Source organism: Rhinopithecus roxellana, chromosome 2, assembly GCF_007565055.1.
Source record: "Rhinopithecus roxellana isolate Shanxi Qingling chromosome 2, ASM756505v1, whole genome shotgun sequence".
Classification (NCBI taxonomy): domain Eukaryota; kingdom Metazoa; phylum Chordata; class Mammalia; order Primates; family Cercopithecidae; genus Rhinopithecus; species Rhinopithecus roxellana.
Window position 1 is genome coordinate 186,236,868 of NC_044550.1, and position 21,663 is coordinate 186,258,530.

The 21,663-nt window shown below is 36.3% G+C and overlaps 1 protein-coding gene across 5 annotated transcripts; it reads left to right on the plus strand.

Annotated features, from left to right (window-relative positions):
- The first annotated feature begins 1,210 nt into the window (after positions 1-1,210).
- Positions 1,211-17,616, plus strand: LOC115893486 (UDP-glucuronosyltransferase 2B33). Of its 5 annotated transcripts, none has more exons than XM_030917369.1 (7): positions 1,211-1,969; positions 3,257-3,405; positions 8,218-8,349; positions 8,613-8,700; positions 9,849-10,068; positions 14,241-14,473; positions 17,612-17,616. In XM_030917369.1, exons 1-7 carry the CDS (start codon positions 1,249-1,251, stop codon positions 17,614-17,616), a joined length of 1,548 nt encoding a protein of 515 aa, XP_030773229.1. In that variant the 5' UTR covers positions 1,211-1,248. The 5 variants fall into 5 exon arrangements, with proteins under 5 accessions (XP_030773229.1, XP_030773242.1, XP_030773227.1 ...); XM_030917382.1 differs by lacking the exon at positions 17,612-17,616 and having other exon boundaries at positions 1,211-1,566; positions 1,918-1,969; positions 14,241-14,688; XM_030917367.1 differs by lacking the exon at positions 17,612-17,616 and having other exon boundaries at positions 14,241-14,688.
- Positions 17,617-21,663: the final 4,047 nt, after the last annotated feature.

The window sequence follows — 21,663 nt, forward strand, 5'->3', positions numbered from 1 at the left end:
GAAGAGAATCTCAAATCCAGCTCCTCAAGGAGCTCTGGGCTGCAAGTTTTAAGGAGATCATAGATGGTGATGGACTGGAAAATTTGGGTAATTAATTGGTCAGGGGAGTAGGAGCAAGAAAGAACATTATTTGCTGAGTCATTTCTCTGTGGGGTCCTCTAGATCAGCTGGCATCAGTTAGTCAATAGTTTTATCAGTGTGCTGGACCTGAAGGAATACCTCAGAAGGAAAGTTGATCATTTCATAATGTTTAAGTTATTATCTAGAGAAGAGTTAAGAGGAACTATAATCTTGTAACAGGGTCTGCGTAATTCTAGGACAATAGCCAAATAACTATGAGGAAGTGAGTCAGAGAACAAGCTAACCTAATGATTAATGCTGCATATACTACAAGCTTGATTTACTTTTCTCTTTTTCTCTCTTTATCTTTGATTACTTTCACAAAGTTCATAAAGGTAGTGTCATCTTCACACTCTCAATATCTTACATGATGGTTGCAAGAATCAACATGTATATGCTATATCATAAATGAACATTTAAAATATTATGTTACATGAAAGAAGCCACTCATGAAATACGACATATTGTATGCTTCCAACTATTAAAAATCGTCCAAAATAGGATAATCTATAGAGGTAGAAATTCAATTAGCAATTTCCCAGGACAGGGGAAATGCAGAAACTAGAGGTGGAGAGGAAAAGGCTAAAGGCTACAGGGCTTATTTTGGGGAGATAAAAGGGCTCTCAAATTGATTGTTATGGTAGATGCATAATTCTGTGGATAGACTATAAAACATTAAAATTTACACAATAATTGATACATTGTATGATATTTGAATTATATGTCAACAAAGTGTACAAAATATGTGGACCATGTTTAGTCATTTTATCTTTAGTTTTGTGTCAAATGGACTGCAGAAACATGACCGTTCACTGCTACAATTCTGGACACTCTTCTAAATATATTGCATAAGACAAATGGCATGTCCATACAAGATCCTTGATATTAACTGAAGGATAGCACTCAGAAACATAAAAGGGAAATTAGTCACATCTGTGTAAACAGGTCATTTACCTTCATTTGTCTCCTTGCCATGCACATGCTCAGAATGTTGATTTAATAATATTGTATGTACTTTGAAGTATAAGGGTTACATTTTAACTTCTTGGCTAATTTATCTTTGGATATCACCATGAGAAATGACAGAAAGGAACAGCAACTGGAAAACAAGCATTGCATTGCACCAGGATGTCTGTGAAATGGACTTCAGTAATTCTGCTAATACAACTGAGCTTTTACTTTAGCTCTGGGAGTTGTGGAAAGGTGCTGGTGTGGGCAGCAGAATATAGCCATTGGATGAATATGAAGACAATCCTGGAAGAGCTTGTCCAGAGAGGTCATGAGGTGACTGTACTGGCATCTTCAGCTTCCATTGTTTTTGATCCCAACAACTCATCCGCTCTTAAAATTGAAGTTTATCCTACATCTTTAACTAAAACTGAGTTTGAAAATATAATCACTCAAGAGATTAAGAGATGGTCAGACCTTCCAAAAGATTCATTTTGGTTACATTTTTCACAAATGCAAGAAATCATGTGGAGGTTTGGTGACATAAGTATAAAGTTCTGTAAAGATGTGGTTTCAAATAAGAAATTAATGAAGAAACTACAAGAGTCAAGATTTGATGTCGTTTTAGCAGATCCTGTTTTTCCCGGTAGTGAGCTGCTGGCTGAGCTATTTAACATACCCCTTGTGTACAGTCTCCGCTTCAGTCCTGGCTACGTTTTTGAAAAGCATTCTGTAGGATTTATTTTCCCTCCCTCCTACGTACCTGTTGTTATGTCAGAATTAAGTGATCAAATGACTTTCATGGAGAGGGTAAAAAATATGATCTATATGCTTTATTTTGACTTTTCTTTCCAATTGTATGACCTGAAGAAGTGGGATCAGTTTTATAGTGAAGTTCTAGGTAAGTATTTTTTTTCAATCTGTAACTTATTTGTGTCTTTGAAACAGAGCTTATATAAAGCCATAAAGTCAAGGTAGTGGGATTTTGGTAAGTGAATTTATACAACGAAAATACAAGATGATCTATCAATCTCACAAATATTATAGAAAAGCTCAAATTACAGGGTCAGTTAAAACCCTAGGACCATCATTCACACAGAACGCCCAAGGAAATCATAAACCTATGTATTAGTGCATCTAAGACTTTAAGCAATTACACATCTGGTTTACTATACATTGTTTTATATCTTAAATACAGTAAAACTCATCAAATAACATCTTACTGAATGCATAGATTTAGAATGAGTAGTTACACATTTTTCTACAACTATCTATATAACTGCAGAAATTACTTTTTCTTGTAAAGCTTGGTTTTCTGATTTAGAAATCAAAAGGTGTTCCCATGTTACCAGAAGATTTCCTTCATAGTAGAGAGAGAGGATGTCTATATCTCTGATGCATAAATCATTAAAGGTAATTTGAAATTTCTAATGTTTCTATACTCTTTCATTAAAGAATTGGAAACCATTCATTTAAAGTCCAATCATCTTGTTGAAGTGTGAAGGTTGTTATATCTACATAGTTTTTTTCAAACTATGTCTCTTTATTAAAAAATATAAGACAGATGAAGATTGAGTACAAATCTTTGTTTCAATAATTTCTCAAAAATTTCTAGCTATAATTTACAAATATATTTACTTAAAGATAATATTATTAAGATCTTAGCTTGAATCTAAAAGAGTACAAGGATTTCAACCATACTCACAACATAGTCCACAGTTCACTTGAAGAACCAAAGATAAAAGAATTAGCTCAATGAGTAGTGTAAATTAGACAATTTTTAGAAAATTATTTTTATGTGTACAGTAGAATTAATTGACTATGGAGCTCAAAGAGTTGTTTAAATGTCCATATGCTACTATTGAAGCTTTAAAAAGAAAAGAAATTGATGTTTAATTCTCTGTGGCTTATTTTAATAATTGTTTATGATTGTGAGTATACTGATATGACATTAGAGATGTAGCTTAACCTCACAATTCTCCTACTACTTTGCCTTTCTTATAAATATACATGGGCAAACTAATTAATACATAAAATTAAATTGTGTCTATAGATGAATATATGTATATATTTTTCAAAGCACAGACACTTTGCCTATATTTTTGCCTACATTATTCTAACTCCTTTCAGAAAATAACCTAATGTAATTATCCTGTGTCATCCACTTTTCTTTTTTTATTCTTGTCAGGAAGACCCACTACATTATCTGAGACAATGGGGAAAGCCGATATATGGCTTATTCGAAACTCCTGGAATTTTCAGTTTCCACATCCACTCTTACCAAATGTTGATTTTGTTGGAGGACTCCTCTGCAAACCTGCCAAACCCCTACCTAAGGTAAACATGCTTTCGTTGGTTTTATTTTGTTGGCTTTGAATTTTCAGTAGAAATGATTCTATGGTCTTCATTCAGAGTGGTTGACTTACTCTGAAAGAAAGATGGGAAGTGGGTGGGGTAAAGCAGATACCAATTAGAAACTCATGTACATAGTGATACCTTCACACGTATGTGAGTTTTATGAGTACTACAAATAGAGGGGAATACTAAGGAGACTTTGAAAATAGAGTTGGTTAAATTAAAGTCTTCATTATCTAACGCCTAAGAAGGTATTGATCATTCATTCAAATAGTATTTACAAAGGGATTAGCACAAAACAGAGGTAAGTGCAGAATTTTCAGAGAAAAAAAATGGACACACTTTCTGTGCCCACATACCTTACATTCTACTTCAAAAGATAGAATATGTGCAAGTAATAAAAATTATATAAAATCTATGATCTCAGGGAAAAGCCCAATGCCAAGAAAGCATCAGTGGAGATAATAGAAAGTATCCTGGAATCACTGCTTACCAAAATGAGAGCTGAACAATATGTAGGAATAAGTAAAAGTATGACAGGGAGAGACAGACAAAAGATGGAAAGCAGGTAAAGTGGTCAGGATAGTTCTCAAGTCCTCAGGTTTAGTTTTCAGGGAGACACTAAGAATCAGATGATGCTGAGAGGCAAATTAGAGCCAGATACATATTGGGAGTTGAAATATTTATTAAGCACTTTGAAAAACTACGAAAAAGAGTTAAGAAAGAAAGATATATGAAAATATTCTCTTCTTTAAGAAGAGCTTTCAAGATATTCAATGATTAAATTGCAGGAAGGTCCGGATAAAGAGCCAACAATTCAGGAAATTTTGCATGGATTCAGGTAGCAGATGATGGAAAAGTGGACTAGAATGTTGATAGAAATAATGATGCCTACATTTACAAAAATAGTGGCAACTTCATGTTGTGTGGAAAAAATATTAGCACAGACAAAACACTTGAAGTATCTCTTGCCTATAGTCAGTTACTCAAAAATATTATTAATTTTGCAATTATTGTTATTTTGTTATTATTACTAATACTACTAATTACTTAACATGCACCGGTCACTTGAGATATCAATTTTCATTTAATAGAGCCAGATTTTTCAGTACCTCAGAATTATCTTCTCTTGCAAAGTCATAGTTGACAGACACCTGTGTCATGCGCTTCCGTGTGAAGAGACCACCAAACAGGCTTTGTGTGAGCAACATGGCAGTTTATTTCACCTGGGTGCAGGTGGGCTGAGTCTGAAAGGAGAGTCAGCAAAGGGAGATAAGGGTGGGGCTGTTTTTTTAGGATTTGGGCAGGTAAAGGAAAATTACAGTCAAAGGGGGGTTGTTCTCTGGGAGGCAGAAGTGGGGGTCGCAAGGTGCTCAGTGGGGGAGATTTTTGAGGCAGGATGAGCCAGAAGAAGGAATTTCACAGGATAATATCATCGCTTAAGGCAAGGACTGGCCATTTTCACTTGTTTTGTTGGGTCCCTGACTTCCCACAACAATGAGCTAATTGAAATTCAAAAATTCTCCCATAGGTAATGAGGATCTTCACCAGTATTGCAGCTTAAAACACTTCCTCAATAAAATAAATGTGTTCCTTTAATATTTGCAGACAAACTCAGTGATCACTTGATCTTGCTAAAGCATTTAAATTATTCTTCATTGATACCCCAGGGGTTTACATATTACAGCATAAACATACCCTATGAAAGCAGATGATTTTTGCCATATGACAAGCAACTCATTAAAGCTTCCTGTGTCAACTTGTCTTAACATCATAGCTGCCTGACAGAGAAGCACAGAGATGAAGAACAATGCATGTATAATAAAGACCAAATAATTTATACCACTTGTATCTGAATAGTGCCCTTAGTTTCAATACCAAAAAAAATCTTTCAGCATATAAGATTATACTCTTTGTGAAAGAACACAATAAACCTGTATATTGTAAATTAATATCACACTTTTAAGACGTGTACAAAGCAAGCATTCTTTATCGCATTATTAAGTAATCTTTTAAAAGGTAATTTTTGTCCACATAAAGCTGAGTTTTTATTCCATTGTTAAAACTCAGTATCTATGATGAATGCAAATTGCATGGGCTTTATATGATAACTTTCTCAAGAGACAAAAGCTGGGGTAAGACTAATGAAACATCTACGCCACCGTGCCCTACTCTTGAAATATTTCCCCCTTCACAATAAGAGAAACCGATAGTGCCAGTAGGAAGGGGAAGAGAGTAGGGCTTGTAGAAGGACAAGAAAAAGGATGACTAGTAGTACAATAGTGATAATTACTACTATTAGCTGTTGTTATTAACTTGCAGAAAGATTTGAATGCAAGTCAATGGTTGTGAAACCAATTCTTTGTTTATTATGTAAAGTAATTGCTAACCCAGCTAGGTTGCTTTCATTTCAATTAAATATTAGATTCACAGATAATTTCTATATAAGAGAATAAGACACTTGACAAAATGTATCAGGTGTTTTAAAAATGAACATTGCCATGAGTTTTATAATATATTCACGTGGAATCATACAGATAAAAAAATTAATCAAGGTGTACCTATTCAACATTATGGAAAATATGCATAAAATTAACATTGGAAGTAGTCCAACATCTTAAATGAAGGAATGACTAAAAACTTATACTATGTACATACAATAGCATTACAATAATTTTATCAATGAAATATTCAATTACACTGTCAGCTGTAATACAAATAAAGGGAGTTAGGAAATGATAAAGGTAACAAGACGACAAGTTTTTGCAGGAGGAAGATATATACTCAGTAAGATTAACATTTTCTAAGTAAGTGTCACATGTGAACATTGAGCTATATAAGTAAGACAAAAGCCATGATGAAAAAATATATTTTATATAAATAATATCACAACATAAACATTTTAGAAAAATTTTATTTAAAAAAATTTTCATGCTTTTATAAAATTTCTGACATTAATCTTATATTATTTTTATTACATTATCACAGAAGAAGAAACAACCAGTCCATATCAGTGATGAATCTGTAAACAGAGGTTAGGTTCCTTCAACACTTCATGGATAAAGAAGGCTCTTGGCATCAAGCTAGTGAGGTGAAACACTGAACACCATTTACAGTAAAAATGGCTACAGTCAACTGCAATCACACACAATACCTAGATGCCCCAAGTATTACCTGGAATAGCAGTACAATGACTCTTACCTTAAGATTAAAAATCATATTTTAAAAAAACACTCTGTAATATGTGGTCTGTAGAGTTAACATTTCGACATTTTTCTTTGTTTTGTTAAGAATCATTAGGAAAAGTTTTACCACAATGATTAAATCTGAAAGTATTTAAGTTTAAATATTGGCGTACATTGGAGAACGCAAATCAGAATAATTCTCAATCGATTGCAGCCAAGCACATCTTCATGAGGAGTGTGATGTGGTGTCGTAATGCCCAGACCCGCGATGACCCGAAAGCAACCACCAGAGTCCAGAGACAAAGCCAAGCGGCAGGGATCGCTTCATTTCGAGTTCGAACTCGGTTCCCTCCAGCTAGGTATCCGATCCTAGGGAGAGACCTCCAGCTCGGTGTTTAGCCGTCTTTTGTAGTCAGACACAAACAAGTTACAGCAAGTTACAGAGTCACTAGGGATTTTTACAGTTGTAGGTTTACAATTGGCTGACATTTAAAGTTAAACATTAGTCAGTTGTTCATTGGTTCCCGCCCTTTGACCAAACCACAAATGGCCGCCTGCCCTGCTAGGGACTTTCCAGATAACCTTGTTGTTTTAGCATTAAGGGGAGTTTCCTGACTTTTCTGACCTCTGATATTCAGTAGGTTTCCACTCCTCATTGTGAATGAGCTACTCAAGAGAGAGACAAGATCTCCCCTGCAGAAAGGTCTGGTGGCCTCTTCTATTCTGATGCAAGTGCTGCCTCTGAGACACAACAAAGTGATGATGAGAGTTCCTCACATGCAGTTATAAATAGCACATCAGTTTAACAGTGTGATTTCAGGTCAATAGGTGTTCCACCTAAACAATAACCTGAAAATATGAGCATTCAACTATGTAACTGTATACTGTACAATTCTGTATTATAAATAAGACTCCTGGACTAATTCACAGAAATTCCAAATTCCAATACCTGACTCCAAAATGTCAGTGGTTCTTAACCATCAGCTTTTATTTATTTATATATTTATTTTAGTTTTTCAAAAACTACCGGAAAACTCTGACAAACTCTAAGTGAAGTATAAAGCACTGTAGAGAAACATAAATATAGATATAAAATTATCCCAACAGTGAGCAGCTTATCCTCAGAGCTCATAGTGAGGGAAGTAAACACCAATGGCTTCCAACTAAAAGAATCCTACAGAAAACCTGCCTGAAATAAACACAAGTGATTTAGTAGAACAATATAGAATTAAAGCTGAGTGGTGCCACTTTCCAAGAACCTATATTAGTAATTTTAGGATTATAAGAGAAGAGTGTATATGTAATATTTTTAACATTATCTCCCTGACTAGAGTGAAATAGCTCCATTTCTTTTCTCCCTTACACACATGCACACAAACACATACACATACACACATAGTTACACAAATATCCTAACAGCGTCTACCTATCTCACATTACATATCTAATTGCAAAAAAACCTGAGTGATTGAGTCAGTTAGAAAATATTATTTACTCCGATAATTCCTTAAAATACCTGATTTTCTCTCTTTAGTAACTTGTACCATCTCTTTCAGTAGTGCCTGCTGTGCTGTTACTCTTTTGTGATGAAACAAATTCTGTTTCACAGGAAATGGAAGAGTTTGTACAGAGCTCTGGAGAACATGGTGTTGTGGTGTTTACTCTGGGGTCAGTGATCACTAACATGAAAGAAGAAAGGGCCAACGTAATTGCATCAGCCCTTGCCCAGATCCCACAAAAGGTAAGATGAAGTGTCTTACTGGTGTGGAAAACTACTGAAAGAGGCTGCTAAAGTTTGTAAGTAATCCAATTATAGAAACTTCTGACAAATGTGAAGTTGGCCAAAATTAAATGTGAGTATTCTATTTACATCAGTCTTTGAGTAGTTCTGTTTTACTAACATCCCTTGATCTCTTTCCTACTCTTTTTCTCTGTTTACAGTTTGAACATTCTATAAGTTTTGAATTCCACTCACGGAATAAGATATTTTCTTCACTGTAACAGGTTCTGTGGAGATATGATGGGAATAAGCCAGATACCTTAGGTCTCAATACTCGGCTCTATAAGTGGATACCTCAGAATGACCTTCTAGGTAAGACTCGGATGAACAAATACTGGATATATTAATAACAGCACATTAGAGTGTTAATAGTTAATCATGAAACAAACTTTTTCAATGTTTGTTAAGGAAAAACAAAACGTAACTTCTTTATATTTATTTGCCAGTCAAAGGGGAAAAAGAATATGCTATAATTATTGGCATTTTATGATATACACTCACATTCTTTATGGTCAGAAACAGCAAGAATCTTTATTTCTGGTGTTACTATATATCATAGAATTTTTCAATAACTTCCTGAGCTGTTTCTCTGTCTCTCTCTCTCTTTTTTTTTTTTTTTTGAGATGGAGTCTTGCTGTGTCGCCCAGGCTGGACTGCAGTGGCACCATCTCGGCTCACTGCAAGCTCCGCCTCCCGGGTTCACTCCATTCTCCCGCCTCAGCCTCCGAGTAGCTGGGACTACAGGTGCCCGCCACCACGCCCGGATAGCTTTTTGTATTTTTAGTAGAGACGGGGTTTCACCATGTTAGCCAGGATGGTCTTGATCTCCTGACCTCGTGATCCACCCGCTTCGGCCTCCCAAAGTGCTGGGATTACAGGCGTGAGCCACCGCGCCCGGCTCTGTCTCTTATTTCTACTACTTTATACCTGTTGTTTCTTCTCCTGCAGGGTTATTTCAAGTGCCACCAAAAATAATAGCTCTTCTATCATCAGTTACTCTGTATTTTCTGAAGGATTAAATTGCTAATCTTAATCATAAAGTGATGATAGGTCATGATGAACTGTGACCTGTCTTTCCTCAATCCTAGCACCACCATCAACCCACTGCCTGCTGCCTTGCACACCCCACATATCACATTCTGTGACTGCACTTAAAATAGCAGTTCACTTCATGCCCATCTCTTTGCTTTCTTCTTTATTGCACATTTTAAAAATCTAGATCGCACTTTTTCATTAGTCCAACTGGAAATCTTGTATTGTTTTGCAGTCTGAAGTCACACACACCATGCAGCCTTCACTTGCATACCCAGCACGAGTACGTGTTTTTCCTATGAAGTCTGAAAAGCAATAGTAAATTAGTTCAATGTGTTATCTAGAAAACACTGTCACTTTCAGAGCCTTTCATTGTGCATCTCATTTTATTCCTATGAATAATTTTGCTAAAATTCATGCAATCCTAGGTCATCCAAAAACCAGAGCTTTTATAACTCATGGTGGAGCCAATGGCATCTACGAGGCAATCTACCATGGGGTCCCTATGGTGGGCATTCCATTGTTTGCCGATCAACCTGATAACATTGCTCACATGAAGGCCAGAGGAGCAGCTGTTCAACTGGACTTCGACACAATGTCGAGTACAGACTTGGCGAATGCACTGAAGACAGTAATTAATGATCCTTTGTGAGTAGAACAATATTTTTCACTAGGTGGTATTTATAGATAGATTCTCTTGTCAATAGTGAGTGTGAGTTTCATCCTTTTTATAAGAGAGTAATTTTGAAAGAATTTAAATGATTTAACCAATCTGAAATCTGCTTTTATTTTGTATCAGCTATTTAAATATTGTATTTGAAAACCATACATCTAATGAATAGCCAGTTAGTGAAACAATTTTCTACACAAAAATACTTTTAAAATGATATAGATAATATAAAAAATACATTTCTTAAAAATTTGATATAATGAATCCTTAGTAGAAAGGAAGAATAAATGAAATAATATAATAAATATTTTAATTCGTTATCTAAAATGCCTCAGAACATTACTATTTTCCTGTTGAAAAATTAACTTTTATTATTATCATTACTGTAATGGACTTGAAAATGAGATTTAATTTTCATACCATAAAATCCTCCTTTTTATGCTATAAAATCCAAATATATTTGCTATGTTTACAGAGCCATGAAGCCATCACTATCACATAATTTTAGAATATTTTTGTCAGCACAAAAGAAACTGCAAAGACACAGAAGTCATTTCCTATGAACGCTTAGCCCTAGTCTAACACTAATTTGTTTTCTTTCTCTAGAGATTGTTCTCTCTAGGTATGTCATATCAATGGAATCATAGAGTTTATAGTGCTATGTAAATGACATTTCACCTAGCTTAATTTTTTGTTGTTTTTATGGTGTTAGTTTTATTCATGTTGTTGTGCATTTCAATACTTCATTTCTTTTTATAGCAGTTTAATATTTTTTAGTAAGGATATGTCATATTTTAGTTGTTAACTTATCAGTTCATTGGCCTTTCGATTGTTTCCAATTGTGGTTACTAGGAATATTGCTACACAAGTTTTTGCATAAACCTGTTTTCCTTTCTTTTGGGTTGATACTACAAGTGGAATTGCTGGCTCATGTGGGAATTGTATGTTTATGAAGAACTGCTAAACTGTCTTCCAAAGTACTTGTTTCATTCATCACTACCACCAGCAGTACAACATGGTTACAATTCCTCCATACTTTTGCCAAATGAGTTATTATGTGTCTTTTTGTTACAGCCTTCTTAGTGGGTGTAAAATGATCTCTCATCCTGGTCTCAGACTACATTTTCATTATGGCTAAAGATGTTGAGAATCCTTATATGTGCTTACTGATGATTCGTATATCTTCTTTGAAAACATGTCTACTACAATCCTTTGAACATTTTTAAACTTTGGTATTTGTCTTATTATTAAGTTTTAAGAACTATTTATACATTATGGGTTATTTCAGATATATAATTTTTAAAAATTTTGTCCCATTCTGAGTGCACTAAATTTTCCTTTTGGATGATGGTCTTTGAAACACAAAAATATAATTTTAATTCAAATTTTTAATAATTGATTTTTTCACACCCAAAGATAGCAATGTGCAAAATTCCTTGCGGAGTCCAGCTATCATCAATTCAGCATTTATAACTACTCTCAATAATGCTTTTAAAGAAGGAGGGTATCATCTAAAGGAATACATTAAAATAACTTTATCACAAAAAAGAAGGTTAATGAATGATAAAAATACATTTAAAGAAGATAGGAAATAATTGAAAAGAAACACTAACCAACTTGGACAAGTAGAAAAAAAATATAAAGCAAACTGGTAGATTTAAGTGTGATTATGCAAATACTTTCACTCAATCTAAACAGACTTAACAAAAGACCAAATAATGGGTCAAGACATAAAACATTTGAAGAACACAAATAACAAATGGAATCTTATAATGTAGAATGAAACACATGCACATATGTACATATACAATACACATATATGCATTATATATATCAACTGGAAGACACATTTTCTTGGAGCATGTCAAACAGTTATTTGAAGTGATATGTGGTGGGCAATAACCAAAGACTTAGTAAATATGATAAGATTTAATGTCATAGAAACTGTATGATGCAGTCATAGTGGAAGTAAGGGAAGTTATAAAAACTATAACATATCTTTAAATTTTGGCAATCAAAAAATACACTTCAAAAAAGTTAAAGTCAAGAAGTGGATCACAATTATGGATCCAATTTTATCTCAGCAATTCTACTCTCAATTATATACCCAAGAGATATGTATAAATATATAAATCTAATACCATCTAGTAGAATGTTTATAACCGAGTTATCAATAGTGTCTAAAAATTGTTAGCAACACAAATACATAGTAATCTTAAAATGAAGGAAAAATCTGTGCTTTATCAATCAACAAAATACTATACAGCAAAGGACTTATCCAACAACTGCGACATTAATAAAAGACACTAATGAGTACATATTATATAATTCAATTACATAAACAAGCAAAACTAATGCATGCTATTTGAAGTCAGGCTAATACTTAATTGGAGGTCAAAAGTAGTGACTAAATGGTTCAGAAAAAGAGAGTGATTCTAGGGAGGTTGTGATATCCTATACCACGATCTGAGCAGTAGGTAAATAGATATCTTCACCTCAAAATAATGTTCAAGATGATCTTACGTTTTTGAACTATTCACTTAGTACGCATATATTTAGATTTTGTATTTACTATTTAAATATTTATTTTATGACATACATAATGCATTTTACAATTCTAGGAATCAAATAGCAAAATAAGCACAGAAAATAGAGAAAATCCTAGAGGTTCCATCATAGTGTGGTCAATAAAAGCCTCTCTTAGAAGTAACAATAGAAGGAAGCCATAAAAAGGGAGAGAAGCATGCCTTGGGTTGTAGCAAGAGAGAATACTCCAAGAGCAGGAGTGAGGGGAAAAAATGTGTAAGGTGCTAAGATGAGAACACCTTTGGGAGCTTAAAGAAAAAAATAGAAGGCCAATCTAGAAGACAGTGTACAGGGGAAAAGTGTTAGGGAAAGAGCTTGCCAGTGTCGAACAATGTAGGGCTCTGTAGACCAAATAACAGAGTTGGTTTTTATTCTTTAAATAATGAGAAGCCAGTCATAAGTCTTAATCAGGGTAGTGCTATAAACTGACTTTAATTGCAAAAAATCTTTCTGGCTACAGGGTGGGAAACAGTAGGAGACAAAAGAGTAATGTAGAAACGTACTGACTAGCTACGGGGCATGCCACTCACCATGACACAATTACTTTTTAGGAACTTAGAGATGATAATTCTCATATTACATTTTCACGATCTTTCTTACAGCACTTAAAATGGTTCATGATGTTGAGCACGTTCTCCATATCTCTGCTTGAGAACTAACAGTGTAACTGAATTGTTCATAATACAAAGGATAAATGCTTAAGGGATGAATATCCTATTTCCCAAGATGTGGTAATTTCACATTGTATCAAAACAGCTCATATACCCCATAAATATATGCACTTAATATGTACCCACAAAAACTTAAAATTAAACAAATTAAAAAATTTAAAATGCGTTATATTTTCTCTGCTTCAAAAAAAAATTAACTTTCTCACCTAACATTCAATTTCTACTTTAGAAAACATTTGTCAATGAGAAAACTCCAATTTAAAAGCCAAACTCTCTATGCTGACTCAAATTAAAATACACAAATTCTATGTCAATTCTTTGACATTTACTTTGAATTATTTGGCACTTTAAAAGCCTTTCATAAACTTGATATGCACAGGCAAGTTAACTTACTTTCAGTGTTAGTAAGGGACGAGATCACTCCTCATATTGTCTTATGCCCAATTTCTGCCTACAAAGAAAAAAGAAGTAAATACTAAAAGGCAGAAATGAAATGTGCAAGTAAATAGCCTGGTGCCATTCTCTGGGCCTGGTAGTTAAAGATCGACCCCTGACCTAACTGGTTATGTTATCTATAGATTCCAGGCATTTTATAGAAAAACGTTGTAAAAATCCCTGTCCTCTTCTGTTCTGTTCTGATTACTGGTGCATGCAGTCCCCAGTCATGTACCCACTACTTGCTCAACTGACCATGACCCTCTCAAATGGACCCCTGTAGAGTTGTGAGCCCTTAAAACGGACAGGAACTGCTCACTCGGGGATCTCAGCTCTTGAGACAGGAGTCTTGCTGATGCTTCCAGCTGAATAAACCCCTTCCTTCTTTAACTTGGTGTTTGAGGGGTTTTGTCTATGCCTCTTTCTGCTGCATTGGTATCTTTATTTTTATCCTTCAGATATAAAGAGAATGTTATGAAATTATCAAGAATTCAACATGATCAACCGGTGAAGCCCCTGGATCGAGCAGTCTTCTGGATTGAATTTGTCATGCGCCACAAAGGAGCTAAACACCTTCGGCCTGCAGCCCATGACCTCACCTGGTTCCAGTATCACTCTTTGGATGTGATTGGGTTCCTGCTGGCCTGTGTGGCAACTGTGATATTTATCATCATGAAATGTTGTCTGTTTTGTTTCTGGAATTTTGCTGGAAAAGGAAAGAAGGGAAAAAGTGATTAGTTATATCTGAGATTTGAAGCTGGAAAACCTGATAGATGAGACTACTTCAGTTTATTCCAGGAAGAAAGGTTATGATGCAAGATTTCTTTCTTCCTGTGACCAAAAAATAAAAATAAAAATAAAATCTTTTCAAAATTTACTTTGTCAAATATAAAATTGTTTTTCAGAGATACACCAGCCAGTGAATGGTTAGAAATATTTTGTGGAAATGAAGAAAACACTCGGAAAAACACAAAATTATGTAAATCCATACGAGCTTGTATTGAAATTTGTCGAACTTATATTGAAATTTGTTGTTCTAATTCATAGTTTACACAAAAAATACTTACTCAGCTTAACTGTATTTCACACATTCTACATAAACACAAGAACATGAAGAAGTCCACTGAGAGTATCAGTGCTGTTTTGCACACACTCAGAATAATTTGGTTTCATTTTGAACAGCATTGTATTGTTTTAACTGCTACTAAAGATACTATTACATAGTGAAATTTTGTAGAAAGTCTCTCTTCCTTTTGATATTTTAAGACAAGTAGTACTACGAGCAATGGAACAAAGCTGGATGGAGAATGACTTTGATGAGTTGAGAGAAGAAGGCTTCAGTAGATCAAACTTCTCAGAGCTAAAGGAGGAACTACGTAACCAGCACAAAGAAAGGAAAAACCTTGAAAAAAGAATGCATGAATGGATAACTAGAATAATCAATGCAGAGAAGATCTAAAATAACTGATAAAGATGAAAGTCATAACACAAGTCATACGTGACAAATGCACAAGCTTCAGTAACTGACTCGATCCACTGGGAGAAAGAGTTTCAGCGACTGAAGATGAAATGAATGAAATGAAGCAAGAAGAGAAGTGTAGAGCAAAAAAGAGTAAAAAGAAATGAACAAAGCCTCCAAGAAATATGGGATTATGTGAAAAGACCACATCTACATCTGATTGGTGTGCCTGAAAGTGACGGGGACAATGAAACCATGTTGGAAAACACTCTGCAGGATATCATCCAGGAGAACTTCCCCAACCTAGTAAGGCAGGCCAACATCCAAATTCAGGAAATACAGACAATGCCACAAAGATACTCCTGGAGAAGAGCAACTCCAAGACACATAATTGTCAGATTCACCAAAGTTGAAATGAGGGAAAAAATGTTGAGGGCAGCCAGAGAGAAAGGTCAGGTTACACACAAAAGGAAGCCCATCAGACTAACACCAGATCTCTAGGCAGAAACTCAAGCCAGAAGAGAGTGGGAGCCACTATTCAATATTCTCAAAGAATAGAATTTTCAACTCAGATTTTCATATCCAGAAAAGTAAATTTCATCAGTGAAGGATAAATAAAATCCTTTACAGACAAGCAAAGCCTTAGAGATTTTGTGACCACCAGGCTGGCCCTACAAGAAATCCTGAAGGAAGCACTGAACATGGAAACAAACAACAGCTACCAGCCCTTGCAAAAACATGTAAAAATGTACAGTCCATTGATGTTAGGAAGAAACTGCATCAACTAGCAAGCAAAATAACCGGCTAATATCATAATGACAGGCTCAAATTCACACATAACAATATTAACCTTAAGTGTAAATGGACTAAATGGTCCAATTAAAAGACACAGACTGGTAAATCGGATAAAGAGTCAAGACCCATCAGTTTGCTGTATTCAGGAGCGCAATCTCACATGCAGAGACACAGATAGCCTCAAAATAAAGGGATGGAGGAAGATCTACCAAGCAAATGGAAAAAAAAAAAAAAAAGACAGGGATTGCAACCCTAGTCTCTGATAAAACAGACTTTAAACCATCAAAGATCAAAAGAGACAAAGAAGGCCATTACATAATGGTAAAGGGATCAATTCATCAGGAAGAGCTACCTATCTTAATATATATGCACCCAATACAGGAACACCCAGATTCATAGAGCAAGTCCTTAGAGACTTACAAAGAGACTTAGACTCCCATAAAATTATAATGGGAGACTTTAACACCCCACTGTCAACATTAGACAGATCAATGACAGAAAGTTAACAAGGATATCCAAAAATTGAACTCCACTCTGCACCAAGCGGACCTAATAGACATCTACAGAACTCTCCACCCCAAATCAACAGAATATACATTCTCCTCAGCACCACATCACACTTATTCCAAAACTGACCACATAGTTGGAAGTGAAGCACTCCTCAGCAAATGTAAAAGAAAAGAAATTATAACAAACTCTCTCAGATCGCAGTGCAATCAAACTAGAACACAGGAATAAGAAACTCAATCAAAACCGCTCAACTACATGGAAACTGAACAACCTGCTCCTGAATGACTACTGGGTACATAACAAAATGAAGGCAGAAATAAAGATGTTCTTTGAAACCAATGAGAACAAAGATACAGCATACCAGAATCTCTGGGACACATTTAAAGTGTGTGTAGAGGGAAATTTATAGCACTAAATGCCCACAAGAGAAAGTAGGAAAGATCTAAAATTGCCAGCCTAACATCACAACTAAAAGAACTAGAGAAGCAAAAGTAAACACATTCAAAAGCTAGCAGAAGGCAAGAAATAACTAAGATCAGCGCAGAAGTGAAGGAGATAGAGACACAAGAAACCCTACAAAAAATCAATGAATCCAGGACCTGGTTTTTTGAAAAAGATCAACAAAATTGATAGACCTCTAGCAAGACTAATAAAGAAGAAAAGAGAGAAGAATCAAATAGATGTAATAAAAATGATAAAGGGGATATCACCACTGACCCCATAGAAATACAAACTACCATCAGAGAATACTATAAACAACTCTACACAAATAAACTAGAAAACCTAGAAGAAATAGATAATTTCCTGGACACTTACACTCTCCCAAGACTAAACCAGGAAGAAGTTGAATCCCTGAATAGACAAATAGTAGGCTCTGAAATGGAGGCAATAATTGATAGCCTACCAACCAAAAAAAGTACAGGACCAGACAGATTCACAGCTGAATTCTAAAAGAGGAACAAGGAGGGGTTGGTACCATTCCTTCTGAAACTATTCCAATCAATAGTAAAAGAGGGAATCCTCCTTAACTCATTTTACGAGGCCAACATCATCCTGATACCAAAGCCTGACAGAGATACAACAAAAAAAGAGAATGTGGCCGGGCGCGGTGGCTCACGCTTGTAATCCCAGCACTTTGGGAGGCCAAGGCGGGTGGATCATGAGGTCAGGAGATCGAGACCATCCTGGCTAACACGGTGAAACCCCGTCTCTACTAAAAATACAAAAATGAGCCGGGCGAGGTGGCGGCGCCTGTGGTCCCAGCTCCTCGGGAGGCTGAGGCGGGAGAATGGCGGGAACCCGGGGGGCGGAGCTTGCAGGGAGCCAAGATGGCGCCGCTCACTCCAGCCTGGGGGACAGAGAGGGACTCCATCTCAAAAAAAAAAAAAAAAAAAAAAAAAAGAGAATGTGAGACGCGAACAACTCTGTCTGACAGCTTTGGGGAGAGCCGTGGATCTCCCAACATAGAGGTTGAGATCCGAGAACGGACAGACTGCCTGCTCAGGTGGGTCCCTGACCCGTGAGTAGCCTAGCTGGGAGACATCCCCCAGTAGGGGCAATCTAACACCCCACACCTCACAGGGTGGAGTAGACCCCTGAGAGGAAACTTCCAAAGAAAGAATCAGACAGGTACACTCGCTGTTCAGCAATATTCTATCTTCAGCAACCTCTGCTGCTGATACCCAGGCAAGCAGGGTCTGGAGTGGACCTCAAGCAATCTCCAACAGACCAACAGACAGTCCTTCTGACTGTCAGAAGGAAAACTATCAAAGAGGAAGGACACCTATACCAAAACCCCATCAGTACATCACCATCATCAAAGACCAGAGACAGATAAAACCACAAAGATGGGGAAGAAGCAGGGCAGAAAAGCTGGAAATTCAAAAAATAACAGCGCATCTCCCCCTGCAAAGGAGCGCAGCCCATCGCCAGCAACGGATCAAAGCTTGTCAGACAATGACTTTGACGAGATGAGAGAAGAAGGCTTCAGTCCATCAAACTTCTCAGAGCTAAAGGAGGAATTATGTACCCAGCACAAAGAAACTAAAAATCTTGAAAAAAGAGTGGAAGAATTGACAGCTAGACTAATTAATGCAGAGAAGGTCATCAACGAAATGACAGAGATGAAAACCATGACACGAGAAATACGTGACAAATGCACAAGCTTCAGTAACCGACTCGATCAACTGGAAGAAAGAGTATCAGCGATTGAAGGTCAAATGAATGAAATGAAGCGAGAAGAGAAACCAAAAGAAAAAAGAAGAAAAATAAATGAACAAAGCCTGCAAGAAGTATGGGATTATGTAAAAAGACCAAATCTACGTCTGATTGGGGTGCCTGAAAGTGAGGGGGAAAATGGAACCAAGTTGGAAAACACTCTTTAGGATATCATCCAGGAGAACTTCCCCAACCTAGTAAGGCAGGCCAGCATTCAAATTCAGGAAATACAGAGAATGCCACAAAGATACTCCTCGAGAAGAGCAACTCCAAGACACATAATTGCCAGATTCACCAAAGTTGAAATGAAGGAAAAAATCTTAAGGGCAGCCAGAGAGAAAGGTCAGGTTACCCACAAAGGGAAGCCCATCAGACTAATAGCAGATCTCTCGGCAGAAACTCTACAAGCCAGAAGAGAGTGGGGGTCAATATTCAACGTTCTTAAAGAAATGAACTTTCAACCCAGAATTTCATATCCAGCCAAACTAAGTTTCATAAGTGAAGGAGAAATAAAATCCTTTACAGATAAGCAAATGCTTAGAGATTTTGTCACCACCAGGCCTGCCTTACAAGAGACCTTGAAGGAAGCCCTAAACATGGAAGGGAACAACCGGTACCAGCCATTGCAAAAACATGCCAAAATGTAAAGACCATCGAGGCTAGGAAGAAAGTGCATCAACTAACGAGCAAAATAACCAGTTAATATCATAATGGCAGGATCAAGTTCACACATAACAATATTAACCTTAAATGGAAATGGACTAAATGCTCCAATTAAAAGACACAGACTGGCAAACTGGACAAAGAGTCAAGACCCATCAGTCTGCTGTATACAGGAGACCCATCTCACATGCCGAGACATACATAGGCTCAATATAAGGGGATGGAGGAAGATCTACCAAGCAAATGGAGAACAAAAAAAAAAACAGGAGTTGCAATCCTAGTCTCTGATAAAACAGACTTTAAACCATCAAAGATCAAAAGAGACAAAGAAGGCCATTACATAATGGTAAAGAGATCAATTCAACAGGAAGAGCTAACTCTCCTAAATATATATGCACCCAATACAGGAGCACCCAGATTCATAAACCAAGTCCTTAGAGACTTACAAAGAGACTTAGACTCCCATAAAATGATAATGGGAGACTTCAACACTCCACTGTCAACATTAGACAGATCAACGAGACAGAAAGTTAACAAGGATATCCAGGAATTGAACTCCACTCTGCACCAAGCGGACCTAATAGACATCTATAGAACTCTCCACCCCAAATCAACAGAATATACATTCTTCTCAGCACCACATCACACTTATTCCAAAATTGACCACATAATTGGAAGTAAAGCACTCCTCAGCAAATGTAAAAGAACAGAAATTATAACAAACTGTCTCTCAGACCACAGTGCAATCAAACTAGAACTCAGGACTAAGAAACTCAATCAAAACCACTCAACTACATGGAAACTGAACAACCTGCTCCTGAATGACTACTGGGTACATAACGAAATGAAAGCGGAAATAAAGATGTTCTTTAAAACCAATGAGAACAAAGATACAACATGCCAGAATCTCTGGGACACATTTAAAGCAGTGTGTAGAGGGAAATTTATAGCACTAAATGCCCACAAGAGAAAGCAGGAAAGATCTAAAATTGATACTCTAACATCACAATTAAAAGAACTAGAGAGGCAAGAGCAAACACATTCAAAAGCTAGCAGAAGGCAAGAAATAACTAAGATCAGAGCAGAACTGAAGGAGATAGAGACACAAAAAACCCTCCAAAAAAATCAATGAATCCAGGAGTTGGTTTTTTGAAAAGATCAACAAAATTGACAGACCGCTAGCAAGGCTAATAAAGAAGAAAAGAGAGAGGAATCAAATAGACGCAATAAAAAATGATAAAGGGGATATCACCACTGACCCCACAGAAATACAAACAACCATCAGAGAATACTATAAACGCCTCTACGCAAATCAACTAGAAAATCTAGAAGAAATGGATAATTTCCTGGACACTTACACTCTCCCAAGGCTAAACCAGGAAGAAGTTGAATCCCTGAATAGAGCAATAGTAGGCTCTGAAATTGAGGCAACAATTAATAGCCTACCCACCAAAAAAAGTCCAGGACCAGATGGATTCACAGCTGAATTCTACCAGAGGTACAAGGAGGAGCTGCTACCATTCCTTCTGAAACTATTCCAATCAATAGAAAAAGAGGGAATCCTCCCTAACTCATTTTATGAGGCCAACATCATCCTGATACCAAAGCCTGGCAGAGACACAACAAAAAAAGAGAATTTTAGACCAATATCCCTGATGAACATTGATGCAAAAATTCTCAATAAAATACTGGCAAACCGGATTCAGCAGCACATCAAAAAGCTTATCCACCATGATCAAGTGGGCTTCATCCCTGGGATGCAAGGCTGGTTCAACATTCGCAAATCAATAAACATGATCCAGCATATAAACAGAACCAAAGACAAGAACCACATGATTATCTCAATAGATGAAGAAAAGGCTTTTGACAAAATTCAACAGCCCTTCATGCTAAAAACGCTCAATAAATTCGGTATTGATGGAACCTACCTCAAAATAATAAGAACTATTTGTGACAAACCCACAGCTAATATCATACTGAATGGGCAAAAACTGGAAAAATTCCCTTTGAAAACTGGCACAAGACAGGGATGCCCTCTCTCACCACTCCTATTCAACATAGTGTTGGAAGTTCTGGCTAAGGCAATCAGGCAAGAGAAAGAAATCAAGGGTATACAGTTAGGGAAAGAAGAAGTCAAATTGTCCCTGTTTGCAGATGACATGATTGTATATTTAGAAAACCCCATCATCTCAGCCCAAAATCTCCTTAAGCTGATAAGCAACTTCAGAAATGTCTCA